The sequence below is a fragment of the Cervus canadensis genome, chromosome 33 (assembly GCF_019320065.1).
Source record: "Cervus canadensis isolate Bull #8, Minnesota chromosome 33, ASM1932006v1, whole genome shotgun sequence".
In the NCBI taxonomy this organism is placed as follows: Eukaryota; Metazoa; Chordata; class Mammalia; order Artiodactyla; family Cervidae; genus Cervus; species Cervus canadensis.
In genome coordinates, this window is record NC_057418.1 from 29,394,040 (window position 1) to 29,417,944 (window position 23,905).

Sequence of the window (23,905 nt, forward strand, 5' to 3'; positions counted from 1 at the left end):
GCCCACGTCCCGCCTCCCCGCCGGCACGCCTCACCCGCGAGGCCGTCGCGGTCGCGATGACGTAGCAGGTGCATGCGCACTCTGTCGTCGGTGCTGAGGTGCTGAGGCGCTGAGGGGTCCGTGGGTGGAAGGTGCGTGGCGTCGGCTCCCGGAGCCATAGGGGAGCCTGGGGTGCGTGGAAGCTCTGTGGGTTTCTAAGGAAAAAAGAGGAGAGGGGAAAGTCCCAGAAACCTGTCTTTCAGGTTGCGGGGATACAGGGTACTGTCCTGTCTCTTTCTGACGAGGCCGGGCGGCTGCCCCGCGGCAGTTGAACTGTGCATTTCTTTTGGGGGCGCATTGCCCAGCGCCCAGGTGTGGAAGTTTAATAAGAGTTAATTTGGCGTGCGCTGAATGGGTTCCTTGCCTTCAAGCACACGTCACTGGGGTACAGATTTTATTTGGCAAAGTAACACAAGATCCGGAGACACAGATTGTTCTTTTTCTGCAGGTAGCTGCGACTTCAATCTCTTCGCTCCTTCTCATCTGTAAAACGAGATGGTCGGAGCCCCATAAAATTTTTAAGACCCCCTGCGAAGCTACCGTTCTGTGACTCCTGTCTCCGAGAATTTTACCTTTTATCATATTTCCGGGTAGGGAAAAGAAATCTTTTGATTAATGGCCGTGTCTGAAACCTGGATTGGCCACATTGCTGTGGAGTTAGGCCCCGTTAGGCTTTCATTAGGATTGACTGGGGGTAGGATTTGTTTGCAAATAAGATTTGTGCATTGTTACTATCCCAGATAGACTCGTTTGAATTTTGTTAAAAGATCAGAATGTCAGGATGTTTTCCTAATGTTAGCTCTATGTCTTTCATAGACTTATATGTTTAGTCTTGGCATTTAATTTTTTGCCTTTGTTCAGAAGTAAATCACCAAAGGATATTGAAGTTAATGCCTTTGTATTTTGTCACCTTAGGCTTTTGTTAGCATTTTTAGAGTCATCAGCACCTTCTGACTGGGAAAAGATGGTCAACGTCTTGAAAGGAGTGCTTATAGAATGGTTAGTAGTTTTGATACTTATTAAGTTTTAAATCCGCACTTTGAGTCTTCTTGTTTGTTTTGCACATTGAATCTTGATTTGCATGTGTGCTGTTTCCAAAATCCATTTAGTTGCTTTGTTCTTAAGATCTTAATGAATCAAGTCTTTGAGCTTTCTCAACTTCATTTTTCTCACTTAGTAACTAGTGGGACAAATTTTGTTGCTGAGTCTTTTCTTAGTGCCAGTTTTCAGCATCTCTGTTGAATTGATGTAATTGCGTTATTTCCAACAAGTTTTGGTCAGTGGCAGGTAGCATATTTGTTAAATTAATCCTCTTTAGGGGAACAGTGCTTGTATTTTCAAATCATCAGGGATTAACTAGAATTTTAGGGCCTGCCGAAGTCACACAAACTTTGGTCTTTAAAGAAGAGAAAAAAACAAGAGAGCCAGTTGAAGGTTTCTTAAACTGGGCACACATTCCAAAGGAGAAACTAAAAGCTATGGGCAGAGTTAGCTCCTTAAAGCTAAAGTAGGGCTCAATTATCCCCAGTTTGAAAATCTGGGGACCAGTCTTGCTCAGTCTCTGCTTTTTTTTGCCCCACCAAACAGTTCTGTTTCATCTGGGAATCCTTCCCTGATTGTCTGAAAATACTACTGTCTACATTTCTTTACCTCTAATGTGAGCCTTCATATGAATGATGATACTGTTTCTATGGTGGCACCGTTCAGGGAGGAGCAAGACCAAACCCTCGGATACTCTGACATTTCAAGCAGCACCATCCAGTAGAAATATAACATGAGTCACATATTTAGTCTTAAAGTTTCTAGTAGCCACACTGAAAAGTAAAATGAAACAGGTGAAATTTATTTAACTCAGTCTGCCTGAAGTATTTCACCAGGTACAAAATCCTCAAATTTCACACTAACACTTCAGAATCGTGTTAAGTCTTTTTCCATACTAGAGCTTCAAAATCCAATGTCTCCTTTACTTTTTCAGCACAGTCACAGGCTTGCTGCATTTCAAATGCTCAGTAGTGACGTGTGACTAGCAGGCTGCTTTATGGATAGTGCAGATTTAGCTTGAGTGGAGAGACCACCAAAGGCAATTAAGAAAACAGCCATTGAAGTAGGAGGGAACCTAAGGGAACGTTTCACTAAAGCAAGTAGGCTGTGTTAAGTGGTGGTGAGAGGTGGAATAAGATGAAGACACACTAGACGTCATTGATTTTTTTTTTCTTTTTTTTTTTTAATCAGAGCTCCACTAATTTAGTGAAGAGGTGGAATAGATACTTCAGAAAGGGGAAGGGAGGAAAGGAAGTGGAGACTGTTTGTCTTGATAATGAACAAGTGAAGTGAAGTCCCTCAGTTGTGTCCGACTCTCTGCAACCCCATGGACTGCAGCACGCCAGGCTCCTCCCTCCATGGGATTTCCCAGGCAAGAATACTGGAGTGGGTTGCCATTGCCTTCTCCAGGGGATCTTCCCGACCCAGGGATCGAACCCAGCTCTCCCTCATTGCAGGCAGGCTCTTTACTGTCTGAGCCACCAGGAAGCAAAAAAAATAGAGAAATGTGTTGGTAACAGAAGAAGGATTTGTTAAGGGACTCTGCTGCTTGTTTCTTTCACTGTTTTAACACGAGAGACTAGATTGTTTGGTGATGAAAGTAAACGCTGGAAATGAGAGAAACGTTCACTTGGGAAAGCCAAGGGATGGATCTAGATCTCAGAATTCCAAGCATACTGTGCTGTTGTCTTTTGGAAAACACTTCTGAGCCACTTTTTGTTTTTTATTTTTCTTACTACTTTGTCGTCACTAATGAAAACATTTTCCTGGTTGGTCCTTTAATGTTATTTTTTAACACAGAGAATCCACACACACATTGTCAGCTGTTTTCCCTTTTATTTCTTCCAGTTCTTCCAAATGTAATCTTCCTTCTGGATTTGATCGGTATTCACCTCTCTCCTAGGGTCTTCATATTTTTCTTTTGATTGATACTTTGCATTTCATTTGTCTGGAATTTATTGAGAGGAGGGGCATATTAAATTAGCTGTCTTTTTTTTTTTTTTAATTAGCTGTCTTTTTTTGGGGGGGTCAAATAGCTGAATAATTGTCCAACAATATTTATTTCCTTTCCTCATGATGTGTGATGGCTCTTTTATCACATCGTCTTTCTGTCCTTGCTGCTGCTGCTGCTGCTAAGCCGCTTCAGTCGTGTCCAACTCTGTGCGACCCCATAGATGGCAGCCCACCAGGCTCCCCCATCCCTGGGATTCTCTAGGCAGGAGCACTGGAATGGGTTGCCATTTCCTTCTCCAATGCATGAAAGTGAAAAGTGAAAGTGAAGGCGCCCAGTCGTGTCGGACTCTTAGCAACCCCATGGAGTTGCTCCTCCATCCATGGGATTTTCCAGGCAAGAGTACTGGAATGGGGTGCCATTGCCTTCTCCATCTGTCCTTGCTGTGCTTCTTAATCCCATCCCACATCCATTTTTTGTCATTCGTACCTATTCAAGAATAACCTGGGAATAATGTAGTTTGTTTCCAAAATAGTCCTTTTGGAATGACGGTTAGAATTGTATTACACACATGCATATATATATTTTAATGATAGCTGGGAAGCATTTTAAAGAGCAAAACTTTGGGAGACTCATTAAAGTTTTGGTGGTAGGCTTTCAGTTTTAGCCCTAAGAACAGAAAGCACAAATTTGTAAGAGGAACTGAGAGTTTTTTCCCTGATGGGGCGACCTCCCACTGGTTTGCTTGTGATCAGCCTCGAAATTGTCCCTGGGCACTAGTGGCCTTCTGTCACCTTGTTTTTCCATGTATTGTTCAGACTAGCAGCACCAGCACCATCTGGAGCTTGTTAGAAATGAAAATTTTCCGACCTCACCCCAAATCTACTAAGTCAGAATTGTGCATACAAAAGGATTTTAACACAGTGCTCTTAATCAGCCGAAGTTTGGTAATCAGTTTCGCAGTGGAGAATTGTTTTGCACCAAGACTAGATTTTATTTTTCAGATGGGTGCTATTCCTCACCAGGGGCTTCCCTGGTAGCTCAGTGGTAAAGAACCCACCTGCAAGTATGGGAGACCCAACAGACCCAGGTTCGATTCCTGGGTCAGGAAGATCCCCTAGAGTAGAAAATGGCAACTCACTCCAATATTCTTGCCTGAAAAATTCCATGGACAAGGAGTCAGAAGAGTCAGATACAACTTAGTGACTAGGCAACAACAACTATCCTTGCAAAACTTAATTCTTCCCTTCAAGGTGAAACGTAAAGTGTAGCCTGAACGATTTTTCAGAAGGGCAGCTGTCTTCCCAAAGATCCAGATCTTCCAAGAAGACTCCAGGCCTAAGCAACAATAGAGTCGTAAAGGGCGTGGCCAGGCCAGCGGCCCTTCCTTCATGAGTAGGTGCGCCTGTTGGGATGGTGGTGCCCGAAAGAGTCCTTCAGCCCCTCATGTCTATACTTGATGCCACAGGGGAGACTGTTCATAATATGACAGCAGCTGTATACTTCTGTTTACCATCTCATAGTATTCATAGATGTATGAAGCACTTAGGTGAATTGGAGTACAGATCTACATTAAAAAAATAAATAAATAGTGTATAACATTGACCATTTAGTCCCAACTGTCAGTGAATTGAAAAATTGAAAAGTACATGAATATCATAAGATTCTTTCTTCCCAACGCTTATCAAATACCAGAGTCTAAAGATTTTCATATTTTTTTGTCAAAATGAGGTTGGTGAAAACTTCCTGTTTGTTGGGATCCACCTTTGTCGTTGCCTGCCAGCCTCACACCAAGAGTTTCCCGAATGGAGCCAACCACAGCAGTTACTGAAGCAAGCCGCACATGCTCAGCTCGTGTTTGCGTCTGATTGCAGGTGCTCAAGCAGACCTCTGGTGTGATCCTTAATCGCAGTTGGTTTGGCAAGTGCTTCAGCAAGGAAGATTTGTAGTACAGGTGCAGATTCCAGCCAGTTCACAGCACGAGAGCAAAAAATCTGGAGAAGTAGGTAGTATTAGACCAGTCTTGTCCTTACACTTTTGGCTTCCAAACCTACATTCTATATGAAAAGCAAATCAGAACTAAGGTCAAACCAGTCTAACCACTGTCCTATTCTTTCACAGTATTTATAATGTCTTCTGTGAGCCTTTGCTTTCTATTCTTAGCAAGGCCACATTCACTGAAGTTTCTTGGGCACCCAGAACAATGCCTGAGATATATATAGAGAGAGCTACTTAGTAAATATTTGCTTATTGAAAGAATTTTGGTAATAAAATTGAATCAAGGGGTATAATCTCACTTTAAATTCCAGATTATTAGTGTTCCTTTAGAGCTTCTCTACTACTACAGTGAGAACTAGAGTGGGTCTTGATAGATTGAATTCAAGTTTCAGTACAGAAAAGTTTTGTTCAATAGGCCTCCTTTTTGGTTAGTTACATCAGAGTAGTTTTTGTTTTTTTTTAACTGGAGTACAGTTGATTTACAATGTTAATTCCAGGTTTACTGCAGAGTGATTTAGTTATATACAAAAATATTTTTTCTATGACCATCTTAATTCATCAGAGGGAAAAAAAACATCAAGATGACTGGTGATTTTGTACTAGGTCTGAAGTTAAGCTGAAATGTTAATTTGATTTAAAGGCAATTAAAAAAAAACACTTGAGTAATACATAATGCACGTGTAATAGGAGATGGCTAAAATGGCAGGGGTAGTCTGCAAATGGCAAAAATTTTGAAAACACTGACCTATTGGTTAAAAGCACAGATGTGAGTCACCTGGCACTTCAGTTTGTTCAACTTTTATTTAATGGAAAGTATGTAGATGTATTTTATTTATAAAATTTCTGGAGATGAAGTCTTCACAACCCCTTAACCCTTGCTGTCTCTAATCCCAGTAACAGTTACTAGTCAATTGTGTGTTGTCTGTGAGTATACCGCACTCAAACAGTAACAAGATAACGTATCAATTCGGACAGCAGTATTTGTAATGTCCTTATTTCTCCTCATTGTTCCATTTAGACCCACAGATTATTTTAAAGGATTAACTTTAACCCTATCACCTGCCCTGTCACCTAAAGTGTATCTTTTTAAGAAGCCTCTGAATGTGTGCTTTTTGTAGAAGATACTGAGATTCTTGTGGGGTCTAAGGCAGTTCAGGACAGGAAAGGCTGTGAGGGTGAAGTGGGCATCAGGGTCACCACGAGAGAGACAGAGGCACGTCCCTCCTCGCAGGGACAGGAGGGAGCAGCCTGGGTGTAGAGTGCTGAAGCCAAGGGGTGGTTTCTGTCTCCCCACACCTGTCTCTTCCTTTCTCCACCTCTTCCCACCCACCCTCCTTTTACATTATAGGCTTGGAGCAGTTGAGACAGCAGCTGAGGTTTCAAAAAGGGTCTGAGCAGGAGGACAGAAGTTGTAGAGAAGCTAAAGCTTTGTTTCCCCGTCCTGTGGGCCTTCCCATTTTCATTTCTGTAAGATCTGAAAGAACCCTGTTCAGCCTACTTCATTACTGCCAGATTCTTTCTAGAATTACTCTTTAAACTCTTTTTTTAATATTTCACAGACTGGGTATCAATGATTGGTACGATTGTTTACTTCAGTGAGATTTTTCAACATACAGGATGGTGTTGCTTTACAAAAATTTCTTACTTAAAATTTTTATTCTGTGTAACTGCCAAAGGTAGGGGGTTACTGCAAGTGTAAATTTAACATCCTCACTATCTGCTTAAATCTGTGACCGTCACATTGCCTCTCTTTGTATTTTTAGAAGACCCCTGTTGTCTCTACCATCCTGCACAGGCAGTGATGGGACCAGATGCCGTGATCTTAGTTGTCTGAATGTTGAGTTTTAAGCCAACTTTTTCAATCTCCTCTTTCATGTCATTATCAGCCTTGAGACTCTCATTCCTAGGCCCTCAGTCACCCAAAACGCCACAGATTCCAGGTCATCCTTCATTCATTTTACATTCACTACCTTATGGCTCTGTTCATCAGCACATTAACTCTACCTCCCTCTTGCCCCCGCCCCATCCTTTCCACTTTGGCCTCTAGAACCTGGTGAGAGCAGGAACCCCCTGGATCCCTGCTTCTTCTCTCAACTTTCCATCCTTCTTCCCCCCGCAATTCCCTTTTTTTTGTTGTTATAATAAAAACCTAGCTTTCCCCTGAGCCCGCTCTGTTGACTTTTCTTCTCTTATATCTCTTGTACCTTTGGGCCAAGAAATGGGATGGATATCTACATTTTTTCTCATTGCCACCTCCAGAAATCCTCCCTCCCCCCTCCAGAAAAACCCCCCAGTTCCACATCTGATGAGCCCACCCAGTAATCCTCCCTTGTAATCATCTACAAACACCTGAGTCTTTCCTTGAAGGTTTTTCTTTGACGGCAACCTGTCACTCTTCAGGAGGGCTCCAGAAATTCTTAAATGATTTCATGTGTGTAGTCCTTTCAGTCCCCTGATGACCTCTCAGCTCCCTGACCTCCTTTTCCAATGAGCTTTCCTTGTCCTGCTGTCGCCATTCATTTGCATTGTCACACCTACCAATATTGCGGTCTCTTCAAAACCTCTGTTTCAGGCACCTACCTCAGACCACCACCTCCTCTTTCCAGTTCATGCCCTCTAATACCCTAGGTCTATAGTTCCTTTTGGAGAAGGAAATGGAAGCCCACTCCGATGTTCTTGCCTGGAGAATCCCATGGACAGAGGAGCCTGGTGGGCTACAGTGTATGGGGTTGCAGAGTCAGACACGACTGAGCAACTAACACACACAGCTCCTTTGGACCTCCCTGGCAGCTCCTTTGATTCTCCCAGGCCTGCAGCCTGTTGACCCCCCCGCTCCTCCCTGTCCTGCACGGGCCCCGCACGCTCGCTTCCATCAGTTCACTCGTCCTCTTAAAGACCCTCAGCTCCCCTGGCCCTGTCTCGGTCACATTCACCAGGTCGGGTTCAGTCCAGCTCTCTCCCTGTTGTGAACCTTTACTTGCACAACTCTAGATGGCTGGAGAGCATACTGATTGGTCTCACTTCAAATTCATGACTGTTATTAAACTCATGACAAATAAATGTAGCCTGCAAATTCCTAAGTTCATTTGTTCTCCCAGTTTCCTAGTCAAGCTGTTACATTTCATCAAATTAAGAGTCCATCAATTTTAAAATTTAGCAATATGTTATGTCTCTCTTAAAAATCACATGCCATTAAATTAAGACCCATCCCAGTTTGGGAGATAATTAAAATCTTCTTGGAATGAATGAAATGTGGTATTTCACCTTCTCTTATCACAAAAACCGCCCCTGTCCTCACCTCAGTTGGTCACTTTGTTTCTTGTTTCACTGAGAAAATGGAAGCAGTCAGAACATCAAGGAGGCTTTATCACATGAACCTGGGCCCATACACTCTTCCCGCCCCGACTCTAACTGTGAATGACTTGTCTCTTCTCCCATCTCCAGCCAGCCTCCCTCCTTGGGAACTGGATCCCAGCCTCCCTGTCCTATTTAAAGACACCTCTTCCACAGTTTTCCTCTTTTTGTCCTGCTTTCTCAACTTTTCTTTCTTTACTGCCTTATAATGCTGCCCCCAACCCAGGTGGGTGGAGGGTGTGGAATAGACACTCTTGCTTCTCACATCCTTCTCCAACTCCCACTTGATTTTCCTGCTCTTTGTAGCAGAATTTCTCAGAAGATACGTCTCTGATCCCTTTTTTTTATTTCTGTCCTCTCAGTCTAAAAACCACTCCAGTCACATTCTCTCCTGTGTTGTCATAGTCTTGAAACTGCTCTTGTGAAGGTCTAGTAACTTTCTGAATCCAGTGGTCAGTTCTTAGTCCTTATCTTGCTATTCCTGTTAACAGCATTTGACCTAGTTGGTCGTCCTCTTCCTGGATATCCTTTGTTACCATAGCTTCCAAGTACCCTTCAGGTTTTCTTCCGTCCTCAGTGGTCACTTTATAGTCTGTTTTGCTGGCTTCTCCTTTCCTTCCTAACCTTTTGGGGTTGGGGTGTCCAGGGTTTGCTGCCTGGACTTTCCTCTCTAGCTCTGCTCACTCCTTGGCCGTGGCTCTAAATGCCATCTAGACAGCGTTGACTAACTCCTCATTCTCGACTTCACTGCTGAAATCCAGAATTGTATATCCAGTTTCCTGCTCAGCCGCTTCATGCAGGTGACATCTCAAAGGTAATATGCCTGAAACTGGACTCCTGATCTTAACTGCCCACCTGTCCTTCTGTGTTCCTCCTCATCTCAGTGCAAGGCCGCTCCATCTCTCCATTAACTCAGGCCAAAAGTCTTGGCATCTCCTTAATTCCTCTCAAAGCTCGAGTCAAGTCTCAGCAAGTTACGTTGGCTTTACATTCAGCCTATGTCTAGCACTCAGCCACTGCCCAACCTTACTTTTACCACTGAGGTCCAGATTGTTGTGTCTTGTCTGGATTACCACAGTCACCTTCTAAAGGGTCTCCCTCCTTCCAGCCTTGCCTCCACCATCCACCAGTCTTTTCTCAGCCCTGCAGTCAGTATGATCCTTAACATTTAAAAGTCAAGTCAGTTTGTAAGTTAAATCAGGATAAAACTCTGACCTCATCTTGTGCTGCTCCACCCCACCGGTTGCCCTATTCCAGCCCTGTGGCCTTGCTGTTCGCTCTGCCTGGGCAGTTCTGTGTTGCGTCACCCCATGGTTCGCTCCCTGCCTCCTTCTGACATTTGTTCAGATACCACCTGCTCAGTAAGGCCTTCCCTGAGGCCCCTACTTAAACTTCCAAGATCACGTCACTGTCATCTCTGCCATTTCTTATTCCGCTTCCTTGCTTTTTGTGTGTTTGTCATAGTGTTACCACTAGACTGTAAGCTCCACGATAGAAAGGGTTCTAAATTATTGTTTGTTTCACTGCTGGATCCCCCAGACCACAATAGCACTGACACATGTTGGGTACTCAGTAAGTTTTTATTGAATGAGAGAATAAAACTTAAAATAGTGTATTTACTACTTCTGAGCAAATCAATATCCTACATTAGTATGGTCATTCTGATACTGCAACTATAGAATTTAACTGAATTTGCCAAACTTAAGTGGATAAATATAACCTAAGTATTCTGAACCTAAGGTAACAAACATACTAGGAGCTAAATTTAAAATCTGCGTCATTTCTGACATGGGCAGACATGCTTATTTTTTAACATCATTTTAGAGCATAGTAAATTGTTAATAAAACTATTTTTGAAGGCAAGTTGTTGAAAGTAATTAAGACAGTCATTTTTTCAGGAAGACTTGACTTTATTCATAGTTAATATGCCTTGCACCATACTCATTTAGTAATTTAAATCCATTACTTGTTAGCTTCACATATACCTATGTTTGTACTTAAAAGCAATAAGATATATATGGTTTTCAGTAAATTACACTGACCTCTTTGAATTAAATAGTCATTTTTGTAATTGATGTTGACATCCGTCAAAAAAACCGAAAGATTATGTGAGATTATGTTTTCTCTAAGATTGTGTTTTCTCTAAGAATTAAAAAAAATTTGTATGTAACTTGACATAATTTTATATTCATCTTTTGCTAAACACTTTATTGTATATTATATTATGTCCTTTGTTGTGATTCAGGTTTTTATAAAAAACAATTCTATAAATTCAGAAAATTTTCTCTCTTTGCTTTATGGCTATCCTGTTTATTCCAAGCTAAAAATCACAAATAGTTGAATTTAGCTCTTTTTTTGAGCTCAGTTTGCTCAAAGAGATTTGGTTAGAATTTCCTTTAAAGATTCTGAATGGTAGTTCAGACTTAGAGGTTCAGAATTAAAGAAGGGAAAAATACTTGAATATTTTTACCAGCCATACATTGTCTTTGACATTTTTAAAATCAGTCAACAGGGCCATGCTTTGGGTCCCTGTTAACCCAAACCCAGAGCTGTGACTGTTGCTTTTACTTTTTGCTTCACTTGTCACTGACAAATTATTATTTAAAATCTCATCGTTAAAATCTCATCGTCAGTCTCTTCTAAACTTCCACTAACTGTTCTCAATGAAGCTGCATCTGTGAATCGTCAACCCTTGGGGCAGAGAAGAGAAGGGAGGGGTTGGGGAACACTTTACAACTTTTAAAATCATCCTCAAACACTCTGTGCTCAGTTTTCATTTCTGGTGTACCTAGACAGCAAGGTGTCCCCTTGTCACATGTTTTATCTCTCAGTGACCCTGCCACGAAGCAGTTTCCGCTGTCTTTGTCTCCTCATTACGTGTTTTATCTCGACAGTGACCCTGCCATGAAGCAGTTTCTGCTGTACTTGGACGAGTCAAATGCCCTCGGGAAGAAGTTCATCATTCAGGACATTGATGACACTCATGTCTTCGTAATAGCAGAGTTGGTTAATGTCCTCCAGGAGCGAGTAGGCGAATTAATGGACCAGAATGCCTTTTCTCTTACCCAGAAGTGAAAATATTAGCTACTGAACCCTCGGGAATTAAAAGTAACAAGTGCGAGAGACTGTCACCTTTCAGTGTCTTGTGTGACCGGTTTGATTTACAGAATTGCTCAGAAGCATTTCATGGGGAAGACAGGAGTATCGTTTGTTCATAAAAAAGCCCCTGAACTGACTTTCTTGTGCTGTCCCCCACCCCCAGTATATATACCCTAGAATTAAAAAATTTTTTTAATTGGCTTTTATTTACCTTTATTAAAACATAAATGTAAAAAAAAAAAGACATAAATGTAATTGGTTTTCCTACCTTTTAATGCCAATTTATTTCATTAAGAATATAATGAAATATGCTTTTAAATCATCAATCTAATAATCTAGATACTCATTTTTGCTTGTTCCTATTAGTAATTGGGGGTTTGATAGAGTAGGTATGGTTTGTTTTGTTTCAACTAGATCAATATGCCAAGGTGGGAACTTTGGTAATATTTGTGCTTTCAAATAATATCTGCATACCAGCCAGCTCTATTTTATGAAGAAGATGTGAAAGAGAACCATGTAACATTACCCAAAAATTCAGTTTTCAGAAGCACCGAGGATTAGAAACAACCAAATGGTGTGTGCTGCTTTGCAGCTTTCATCATTCCTTATTCAGACTTTGTCACATTTTCTTATTAAGGCAAGTGCTCTTCTATTAAGAAGTCAGTTTTACTTGGGACTTATTCCCTATGACAATCCCTGTTTAAACTTATCTCAGAAAGAAAGGTAGGAACAGACAGAAGCAAAGTCAGTCTTGGTGGAGGTGGCATGATGAGATTTAAGTTTTGTTGCATCTAGTTCTGTGGTTGATGGAGGCAGAAACAAGGACCCTGATGGAGGCTTTGCTTCCCTTCCTGAAGATGGTGTTACCAGGATGGGTTCATATAGCAGGAGTTTTCCAAGAGAAAAGAGAACTTCCAGGATGTTAGGTGGAATCTTAAAGCCCACTTCACCTGCCTCCCTATGGTGTGTGTATTCACAGCATCTGTGTACCAGAGTCACTTGCACATGCATTCCTAAACCTGGAAACTTCCATTGGCATATTTATCATGATTTCCACCCATATAACTCAAACCACCCAATTTGATTTTCACTTAACAGTGCAAACAGTTTTGATGAGTTATTGGGCTTCCCTAATGGTTCAGATGGTAGAGTCTGCCCGCAATGTGGGAGACCTAGGTTCGATCCCTGGATTGGGAAGATCCATTGGAGAAGGGAACAGCTACCAACTTCAGTCCTCTGGCCTGAAGAATTCCATGGACAGAGGACCCCGGCAGGCCACAGTCTGTGGGATCACAAAGAGTCAGACACGATTGAGTGACTTTGACTTTTCCAGTGCCACAACTTGTTGAATACAGTTCCTTCCTTTAGGATTTCCAGCTGTCCTGAAATGTTAACGCCTCTTGTATTTCAAGCATGTCTAAATCAATTTGCCTTAGGTTTTTTGTCCCTGTTAGCCTTTTAACATGAACGTGAGAGAAAATTTTTTTAGAATATCAGAGTTTAAAAGGCACCAGAAAGACTATTGGACAGTGACCACAAAGAGTGTTAAGTGGAGGAAAATCTTTTATTTAAAAGTGGAGTTAGGGCAAATGCTCAGTATGTTTCTCCAGACAGCCTTAGAAAGATGGGATGTTGTAGTGCTGGGAGCGCCACATGGCAGCCGCTGAGCTGACCTGTCCAACAGTGAGAGAAGCTAGGAGAGAACAGGAAGTATCCAGGCAACATCTTCCCCAGGCTCTGCTGCTTGGGATCTGGTTGAGATGATTCGATTTAGCACACTTCAGTTGTATAGAATAAGAGAGGTTGGCTGCTGGGTACGGGAGAAATTAACTGCTGTCTTTTTAACAAAGTCCTAAATATGTAAAAAGGTAGTATTAACTTAAATTTTCCTAACTGCATAAAAAAGTCATATGTTGATTTATGGAAGACAGTTGACCAGTCACAAATACCTGTGTACTAAAACTTGATTTTTAGAATTATGCTAAGTTCTTTAGAAAGTTCCTTTTTTAACACTGTATAAGGTCAGAACTTCTGAATTCCTTGGAACCCCAATTTCCTTGTGAAATTTAGTGTGATTATTATAAAATTTCAAGCATCCTAAGTAGGCATAATAATTAACTTAAAAATGTTTGTTGAGAAATCAGTTCTGGTGAACACTAACTGATAATAGGCAACAAAGGTGCCAATCAAAATTATTAATGATTGTATTCTTCTTAACATTATCTATGGGGGGTTCCCACGGGGCACTAGTGGCAAAGAATCTGCCTTCCAGTGCAGGAGACGCAGGAGACGGGTTCAGTCTCTGGGTCAGGAAGATCCCCTAGAGTAGGAAATGGCGACTCAACTCTAGTGTGCTCTCCTGGAAAATCCCACGGGCAAAGGAGCCTGGAGGGCTACAATCCATGGGGCGGCAAAGGGTCAGACACAACTGAGTGAGCACAAAACAACAACATTTATAGTAGAGGTGATTTGACCTAATTGTACACTTTTCTGGAAAGATGATAAATAATGTGCTTACTCAATTTCATAGTTACACATTAAACCTCTCTTAGCTCCAGAGAAACTAAAAACTGACATAACGCCTTCTGATTTTACTGGAATCATTCTCTCAACTACCTTTCCAGACAGGAAAAGGGTAGGTTTTAAAGATGAAGAAACGATGCAGCCTGCAAATATGGCCAATTCATATTCTCAAGTATGCATAACCCGGCTCCATTTGTAGCAGAGACAACACTAGAGGGTCTATTGATGAGATTGTTGAATATGCTTTTGGAAAACACTGTTCTCCCTACAGAAGAGTGATGACAAGCCCGACTGGGTCCAGTCTGCCTGGATCCAAACATCAGCTCCCTGCTTTCCAGCTCTGGGATCTCATACATGTCACTGAGTTTTTCTGTGCCTCTGAGCCCTCATCTGTGAAAACAGGAAAAGTTATCCTTGAAACTTGTTTAGATGATTACAAGTTAAAATACGTAAAGCAGATGGTTCTGAAACTTAGTTACCTTGAGTCTAGAAGGACAGAATGAAAAAGAGGGAAAAAAGACATTTCAGCACACACACACATTTTGTTTTGCATGATCACTATCCTGTGAGAACAAGCAGATGAGGAAGGTAGGGAATTCCTTGTGAAAGAACATTAAGTAGATAGTTTGTCTCTGGGCAACTTTGTCAGGAAATACCTGAATCCTTAACTTTTCTCAAACCATCCCTCTCTCCATTTTTTTTAAAATTATTTTTTAATTGAAGGATAATTGCTTTACAGAATTTTGTTGTTTTCTGTCAAACCTCAACATGAGTCAGCCATGTGTGTGTGAAAGTTGCTCAGTCGTGTCTGACTCTGCGACCCCATGGACTATACAGTCCATGGAATTCTCCAGGCCAGAATACTGGAGTGGGTAGCCTTTCCCTTCTCCAGGGTATCTTCCTAACCCAGGGATCAAACTCAGGTCTCCCACATTGCAGGTGGATTCCTTACCAGTTGAGCCACAAGGGAAGCCCAAGAATACTGGAGTGGATAGCCTATCCCTTCTCCAGCAGATCTTCTGGATCCAGGAATGGAACCTGTGTCTCCTGCATTGCAGGCGGATCCTTTACCAACTGAGCTATCAGCCATAGGTATACATATATCCCCTCCCTTTTGAACCTCCCTCCCATCTCCCTCACCATCCCACCCCTCTAGGTTGACAAAAAACCCCGGTTCCAGTTTCCTGAGCCATACAGCAAATTCCCGTTGGCTATCTATTTTACATACAGTAATATGACTTTCCATGTTACTCTTTCTATACATCTCCCTTCACTCTTAAATGATCATTAGTCTTTACTAGAATTCCTGGGTCACAGTCCATTTTTATTAAAACCTTGAGTCATTTTTCCTCACCCTCAGACATTTACTGAGTGCAGTTTGTATTTTATTCTTTTGAAAACTTTTATCTGCCTGGATTGCAGGAGTTTCTTTCAACACGTCTCTTTCTTACCACCCAGAGTTTTTTCTAGCTGGTTTTCATCCTTAACCAACCCCTCTGTCCACCCTTCTTCTGTTTTTGTTTTGTTGTTCATCTATAGTGTTGATTATTTCTTTGAAATTTTAAACCGAGGTGCATATCCCTTGTCACTTTTGCCTTGAATATCTATGTCTTCCTGATCTCGGAAAATTCAGGTGGTTTATTTGCTTTGTGGAGGATTTGGTTTAAGTTTTTAAATGAACAGATTTTCTGTTACAGCTTTCATACCTCTGGTTTGTTTTCTTTAGAAACCCCTATTCATTAATTCTCCAGGATTAATACTTTTTATGTAGTTTTCTCATCATTTTCATTGCTTTTTTATTCTCTGTTCCAGGATTGCTTTTCAAGTCTGTCACTAATCTTGATTTCACTTTATTGAAAACCTGTTTCTTACTGCTTCCAACCTGGCCTCCATCTTGTCTACTGCATTTTTGGTTACATTGCACTTTTAAAGCTATTCCTTGTCATAGCCTGTTTAATGATGATAAGGGCCACTTTATTTATTTTTATCATTTTTAAAAATAAGTATTTTTAATTGAAGCTACCTTTTTAATGAGCAGTACACAGGTAGATTGGAAAAGAGAAGCAAAAGAAGAAAAATATAACTCATCCACAATCCCACCACTCAGGAATGTGTGTGCTAAGTCATTTCAGTAGGCTCTGACTCTGCAACCCCGTGGACTTTAGCCCACCAGACTCCTCTGTCCATCGGATTTCCCAGGCGAGAATACTGGAGTGGGTAGACATTCCCTTCTCCAGGGGATCTTCCCTACCCAGGGATGGAACCCAAGTCTCTTGCATTGGCAGGCAAGCTCTTTACCACTGGCACCACCTGGGAAGCCCTCAGGAATAACCACAATTAAAATTTTGATGACAATCTGGAGACCTTTTCCTAGGAGTATAAAAAAATGGATCACACTGCTTTTACACTTACTCTTTCACCACCTTTTTTTGTTAAAAACATGAAGCAGAACTTCTATTTCAGAGGAAAGTTTTTCTTCTGCTTTCTTGAGCACATTAGAATTACATGGGAGCTTTCAATAAAAGTATTGATACTTGTCCTCAGCACTCCCTCTTGCTCCTGTATTCAGATGTAACTGTTCTGGCCTAGGACCAAAGCGTCAACAGTTCTAAAGGGCGTCCTTCCCTGGTGTTTCTAATGCAGTCAGCTGAGAGCCCAGCCAGGGTGCACAATAGGGACTTTGGGGAGGAGGTTTTGGTTTTGTGTCTCGTTTGGTTTTCAGCGGGCTGATCACCCAGCACAGCTGTTTCATTTTACTGTCAAGGGAGTGGCTGGGCCTATCCAACAAGGAATCCGCTCTTGTTAAAGTCCACTAATTAGATAGATTCCCCAAGTAGTTGCAAAATCTTACGCGTTGATGGTAGTTCCTTTGGTTGGATTGAGGAAAGTAAATGCAGCATTCTTTTTTTTTTTTAATGCAGCATTCTTAATTGGTTAAATATAAATTCACTATAAGACATTTTAGTCATTTGTTTACTGTTTACATGTGGCAGAGTTTTTTTAGTGAAACAATTTATTAAGCTATGTCAACATACCAGTTCTCAGGAGGCGTCTTGTTGAGGGCGATGTCCAGTATTCAACTTTAACCTGTTTACATCACTATAATAGTCACTCCTCTGTCTCCCCAGAACCCTCAATAGCATCTGCACTTCCACACGGTCTGTGGATATATATGATATATACTGTGTTGAGAAGTTGAGCTTCTCATTTAGAAAAGCAGGGAGAGCAGAGAGGCAGCACCTTGAGAGACGTGTAAACAAAATTCAGTTCGTGACATGAAGAAATCACAGAAATCTTGATGACCTTCCTATAGGATATGGAATGGAGGAGCTAGTCTTATGTCAGTCTTATAAAGCCATTACATCATAACGGGATTTGCACCTACAATTTGCAATTAATACATCTTGGAAATTTTAGTAGAAGCTACTTTTGTCTAAAAGCAAGTGTTCTTTGAGTGTTTAAAGCTTTAACTATGGCTATGCTACGTGATGGGTCCAAAAGCTGCTCTGAGAATTTTCCATAAAGTTATTTTGGTCATGATCTAGGCAGATATGCTGTCGAGGGCTACTGTTTGCATATCAGGGCTTTTCAGACTTCAGTGTGCTGTCTGCCAGTCTTGTTAAAAGGCACATTCTCTGTAAGACGGACAGCCAGTGGGGATTCGCTCAGTGGCTCAGGAAGCTTGAACTGGGGCTCTGTATCAGCCTGGAGGGTGGGATGGGGAGGGAGACGGGAAGGGGGTCCAAAGGGGGGGGATATGTGTATACATATGGCTGATTCGTGTTGAGGTTTGACAGAAAACAGCAAAATTCTGTAAAGCAATTATCTTTCAGTTAAAAAAATAAATTTAAAAATTGCAAATTCCCACTGAGCAGGTCTGGGCTGGGGCCTGACATTCTGTGTTTCTGACAAGCTCCCAGGTGATGTCAGCACTGCTTTCTGGCAGGCTGCTGAGTTTCAAAGCTCTTAACACACAACAGCTGAGGACCTAAAAGGGCAGAAACCTCTCCGTACCTAGCAAGAGCAAAGGTGCATTCCTCCTAAACGATTTATTGCTTTGTTTTATTTTTTAACCTTGCAGATACTGCTAAAGAACTAATTAGCTTAAAAAAAAAAAAAGAACTAATTAGCTAACTGTCCCTAAAAAAACGATATAGGTCCTATAATATGCATCTCACGGTTTTACTTAGCTGAGGCTTTTAGTTTCACATCCTGACTTTTCCTTCCTTCAGAATTCCTCATTTCTTTTATCCTTTGTATGAAACCATTCAAATACACAAAAGGGCTTCCCTGGTGGCTCGGCTGGTAAAGAATCCACCTGCAATGCGGGAGACCTGGGTTCGATCCCTGCGTTGGGTAGATCCCCTGGAGCAGGGAAAGGCTACCCACTCCAGTATTCTGGCCTAGAGAATTCCATGGACTGTACAGTCCATGGGGTTGCAAAAAGTTGGACAATACTGAGTGACTTTCACTCACTCACTCAAACACACATAAATATATTGCATCACTTAACAACATATGTACTAGTTGATGTTAACATTCATATTTGATTCTGACTTTTTTAAAGAAATAAAATAGAATTGAATTTCCTTGTGGGCTGTTCCTCAATCACAGTCTTTTTTTACTCTCCCAATACCAGCCCGACAGGAAGTTGATATATCATCATTTACATTTTTAAAATTTGTATTACTTAGTATATATCCATAAAATATTTCTACTATTGTTTTATACATAAATGGTATCATGAAGAAGACAATCTCATTCTGTGATTGTTGAGATCTGTTGGGGGAGTGTGTAATTTCCTCGGTTCTACAAAAATTTGAAGCAACAGATGTTAAAGCCTTCGGCATGTCACATCTCTCAGACAAATTGGTGTTACAGCTCTGTGTTACAGCTCATTTTTATTTAGAAAATAAAGGAAAATACATCCTCAAGGCATGAGGGCATGCCAACCCAAAAGACTCAAAGAGGAGAGAGAGAGACCCCAGGCCTTGTGGCTCCTCTTTTTGTTGTTTTTTCTCCTCCCCTTGGGCCTGCCCTATGTAAATTGAGCTAGCCGGGAGTGTTGTTTGTTCTATCTGAGGTCCTCACTCCAGTCCTGGGACCTTCCTTTGTTCTATTTTCATGGGCTTTTCCCTTCCTTGTCTTTTAGCCACTGCCATTCTGGACTCCTTTTTCCTATTCTAACCAGCTAACAGATCATGTTACGCATATGGTTTCAGTTCATTCACTATAATTTTACTTACAGTTCAGTCATGAATATGTACAATTTATATGCATATTCCTTTTTTGATGGACACTGAGGTGTTTCCAAATGTTAGGGACAATGCTGCAGAAACATCTTTTTTTATAGTACACGTACTCACACATATCTCTTCCCTCTGCACCTGCACATGTGTCCTACATTACTTCTCAGACATGGAGTTACTGAATCAGAGATTAGGCACATTTTCAGCTTCAAGCAGTCTTCAGGTTATTCTCCAGAATAGAGAATAGTTGAAACAATGCGCACTGACCATACTGCTATATGTGAAAATTCCTATGTCTCTACATCCTTGCTGGTGCTTTATTTTTTTACTACTCTGATGGAGGCTTCCCTGGTAGCTCAGTTGGTAAAGAATCTGCCTGCAGTGCAGGAGACCTGGGTTTGATCCCTGGCTCGGGGAAGATCCCATGGAGAAGGAAATGGCAAACCACTCCGGTATTCTTGCTTAGAAAGTCCCACGGACAGAGGATCCTGATGGGCTACAGTCCATGGGATTGCAAGAGTCGGACACAACTTAGCGACTAAACCACCACCTATCTGATGGCTTTAAAGTGGAATTTAATCTCAATTATGTTTATATCTTTTTATATTTATTTTTGAAAGCTGTTTCAGTCTTGTGTATGTATAACAGGGATAATTATATGCTCTTGTTTAATGGGAAAGAAATAGCCTTTCAGCTTCATTATTACCAGTTGGCCTCCACCCAAACAGTTATTCTAACACTAAACCTGTGGGGAAATAGTTTGTAACAACTGAATTACGAATGAGTTATTATATATACAAAGACTGTTTACATTCATAAATCAGAGACTTCCTGCAGTAAGCTAGTTGGCCCCAGTCTAAATTTTACTGAAAATCATGAACCATTTTATGCTATTTGTAAATAAACACTGTTGAAGAGGTTTCTCCACTCCCAAAGTTGATTAATAAGATGCTAGAAGTAGACGTTTTCAGGGTGAATTTTTAAAACAAGCTCTATCAAGTATACAGAAAAGTGTGTGTCATAAATGTATACATCTCTGAGCTGCCACAAACTGAACACACCTCTGTAACCAGCACCATGATCAAGAAGAAATGACCAACCTGAAGCACTTCCGTGCAAACACCTTACTGTCACCACCTGCTCACGGGTAAACACTCTTCTGACTTTGGACAGTGGAAATTAGTTTGCTTGTTTTTTTAACTTTATACCAATATAATCAATGCAGTGTATATGTTTGTGTCTGACATCTGTTACTCAACATTATACATGTGAGAATCATCCATGCTGTTGCATGATAGTTTTTCATTCTCATTGCTATATCGTAGGCATTCCATTATTTTCCTCAATTAAAGGCAAAGAGATATTTTGGTTAATAAATCCTAAGACTTAATAATAAATTAGTCCTAAAAATAAATAATTATATAGATATCAATTTGAACTTGATACACATCAAAAATTTTTGCTGCTGTCAACTAATCATACTAATATAAATTTTTTCTGCAATGGCAGAATGCATATACTTCTGTTGTATTTCCTTGAGAAAAGAAATGGAAGTATAGAATCTAATTGCCAAATATTCTGGCCTTAGTGACATTGATGGTTTTATGGTTATAATAGCGTCTTAATTTAGTCCTTCATTTACTTATTTAAAAAATGTGTGCCATGTCCTAGATGAGGACAGCTACTGTTGTTTAAAAAAAAAAGTTAGATGAGGTTTCCTGTATCAACTGGGAATGCTTTTGAGGACGTTCCCCTGGAGAAGGGATTGGCTACCCACTCCAGTTTTCTTGGGTTTCCCTGGTAGCTCAGATGGTAAAGAGTTTGCCAACAATGCGGGAGACCGGGGTTCAGTCCCTGGGTTGGGAAGATCCCCTGGAGGAGGGCATGGCAACCCACTCCAGTATTCTTGCCTGGAGAATCCCATGGACAGAGGAGCCTGGTGGGCTACAGTCCATGGGGTGGCAAAGAGTCAGACACAACTGAGCGATTAAGCACAACAGAACAGCAACTAAGGGTGACATAAACAGTAAAGACGTCTAGGCCCACATAACAAGCAGGCTGGACGTAGTTTCAAGGCCTTCAACCCTCTTCTAACTCTGGCCATCCCAATAACATTGACTTTCCGTCCCTGGCGTATGGCCTCATGGCCCCAAGATAGTGACTGTCACTCCAAGGGTTACATGCTCACAGCATCGGTCCAGCCAAGGAAAGGAAGGCTCCACTTGCTGCAGAGAAGACAAGAAGAAGCTTCCTCCTGGTGTAATTGTTCCTTTTCATCAGGAAGAAAAATCTTTCCTAGAATCGTCACACAGGCCCATCCCTAGACCACTTACTGGCAAAGAAGAATGGAATATTTTTAATCTCCTGCGGTCTTGCTTACAGAAGAATTCCAAATTTATGGCCAGTCCAGGTGACACCAAGTCCCCTATCCTGAGTGTGGATCATACTTAGTAACTTTTGCTTCCAAAGAGTAAGTTTGCACAGAGTGAAAAAGTAACTGAGTGATGGAGTCTGGGAACCACTGCTTCAGCCAGGGGGTCAGGATTAAACGAGGAATAAGTCATGCTGAGACCAGGTACCCGATACGTGATGAGACAGGCACCTCACCTCTGATTTTCTTCCCGAAAAACTGTAACCCCCTGTCTTACCATGAGAAAGGCATCAAACACAAATTTAAGGGAATTCTACAAAGTACTTGACCAACACGCCTCAAAATCATCTAGGCCGAGAAAAACAAGGCAAGACGGAGAAGCATACAAAGCGGAAGAGACTAAGGAGACACCGCGACTGAACAGTGCAGCGGTGAAGCCGTACCCCGATGGGATCGAGACGCAGGAAAGGGACATGGGGTAAAAACTAGGAAAATCTGGGTAAGGCCTGCAGTTCAGTTAATAAAATGCACCAGTCTTGATTTTTCGGCTGTGACAAATGTACCCTATTAATGTAAGATTGCAATGTGTTAACCATAGTTAGAAGGTGGGGGTGGGAGGGGTAGATGAGCCAAGATTGGCAAAATGTTGATAAACATGGAAGCTGGGCTGTGGGTCACTGGGGCTTCTTACACTGATTTTTCTCCTCTTGTGTATCCTTGAAAATTTTCATTAAAAGTGGATAAGAAAGCTGTGGTACGTATACACCATGGAATATTACTCAGCCGTTAAAAAGAATTCATTTGAACCAGTCCTAATGAGATGGATGAAACTGGAGCCCCTTATACAGAGTGAAGTAAGCCAGAAAGATAAAGAATATTACAGCATACTAACACATATATATGGAATTTAGAAAGGTGATAACGATAACCCTATATGCAAAACAGAAAAAGAGACACAGAAATACAGAACAGACTTTTGAACTCTGTGGGAGAATGTGAGGGTGGGATATTTCAAAAGAACAGCATGTATACTATCTATGGTGAAACAGATCACCAGCCCAGGTGGGATGCATGAGACAAGTGCTCGGGCCTGGTGCACTGGGAAGACCCAGAGGAATTGGGTGGAGAGGGAGGTGGGAGGGGGGATCGGGATGGGGAATACGTGTAAATCTATGGCTGATTCATATCAATGTATGACAAAACCCACTGGAAAAAAAAAAAAAAATAAAATCAGGCCTGGGATGACTTAAAAAAATAAATAAATAAATAAAAGTTTTTAAATGCAAATATTTTGTTCTAGTACATAATACACCTATATGTGTTTCAATAAATAATACAGCATAATGGTTAATAGCGTAGATTTTTGTATCAACAATTCTGTGTTTGAATTTCAGTTTTGTTATGTAATAGATAGTGATTTGGAACAAATTACTAAACTTTACTAAATTTTGATGTTTTTATCCATAAAATGCAGGTAATAATAATTATGATAATGCCTCCCTCACGGTGTTGTTTCTAAGGATTAAATAAGATAAAGCATGCATTGCTACATTGCATGACACATAATAAGCACTGAGTAATTTGGTAGTTTCCTCACCAGCAGACAAATCTATTCTCTCTTAGTTCTAATAAACAGAAATACGGGTGTGCCAGGTGGCACTATTGTTAAAGAACCCACCTGCCAATGCTGGAGATATAACAGACATGGGTTCAATCCCTGGGTTGGGGAGATCCCCTGGAGAAGGACATAGCAACCCACTCCAGTATTCTTGTCTGGAGAATCCCAAGGACAGAGGAGCCTGGGCTACAGTCCACAGACAGGCAAAGAGTTGGACATGACTGAAGTGACTTAGCATGCATGCACACTTCTGTTAGGGTAAGCAAAAAAAGAGGAATTTATTGTCAAGCTGAGTCTCGCAAAACCCAAGGATGGGGATGTAGTTGAGCTTCACAAAAACTAAAATTAGAGACCTTCCAGCCCCTCTCCAGGCACAGCTTCTAGCTAAGGACCAAGTTTCTCTGCTTCTCTCTCCTGACTTCAGAGGGAAGGAGGGTGGTGGCCCATAGCTGTAAGGTTCCTGCCCGTCCATTCAAGATACCTGATAGAAGGATATGGCAAAACTAACTGTCTTTAATAATGAACAAATATTCACACAATGTATTTTAGAACACATTTAGTGTAATAATGTTCTAGCATTTTATGAACAGTAAAATTTTATGAGGATGTAAGACCAGACGCTATAAAACTCCTAGAGGAAAAACACTATCTGACAGTAACCA

General features: G+C 41.2%; 1 protein-coding gene across 3 annotated transcripts; it reads left to right on the forward strand.

Moving 5' to 3' along the window:
* The first annotated feature begins 3 nt into the window (after nucleotides 1-3).
* On the forward strand, nucleotides 4-11,683 carry GTF2H5 (general transcription factor IIH subunit 5). Of its 3 annotated transcripts, XM_043457034.1 has the most exons (4): nucleotides 84-131; nucleotides 955-1,038; nucleotides 4,763-4,905; nucleotides 11,278-11,683. In XM_043457034.1, the coding sequence occupies exons 2-4, from the start codon at nucleotides 1,036-1,038 to the stop codon at nucleotides 11,456-11,458; spliced, it is 327 nt and encodes a 108-aa protein (XP_043312969.1). In that variant the 5' UTR covers nucleotides 84-131; nucleotides 955-1,035; the 3' UTR covers nucleotides 11,459-11,683. The 3 variants fall into 3 exon arrangements, with proteins under 3 accessions (XP_043312970.1, XP_043312969.1, XP_043312971.1); XM_043457035.1 differs by lacking the exon at nucleotides 4,763-4,905 and having other exon boundaries at nucleotides 4-131; nucleotides 11,278-11,504; XM_043457036.1 differs by lacking the exons at nucleotides 84-131; nucleotides 4,763-4,905 and adding an exon at nucleotides 148-171 and having other exon boundaries at nucleotides 11,278-11,504.
* Nucleotides 11,684-23,905: the final 12,222 nt, after the last annotated feature.

Coding starts and splice junctions, on each gene's coding strand:
- GTF2H5 (XM_043457034.1), top strand. Junction 4,906..11,277: donor GTGTTTGCGTCTGATTGCAG/GTGCTCAAGCAG, acceptor TTATCTCGACAG/TGACCCTGCCATGAAGCAGT.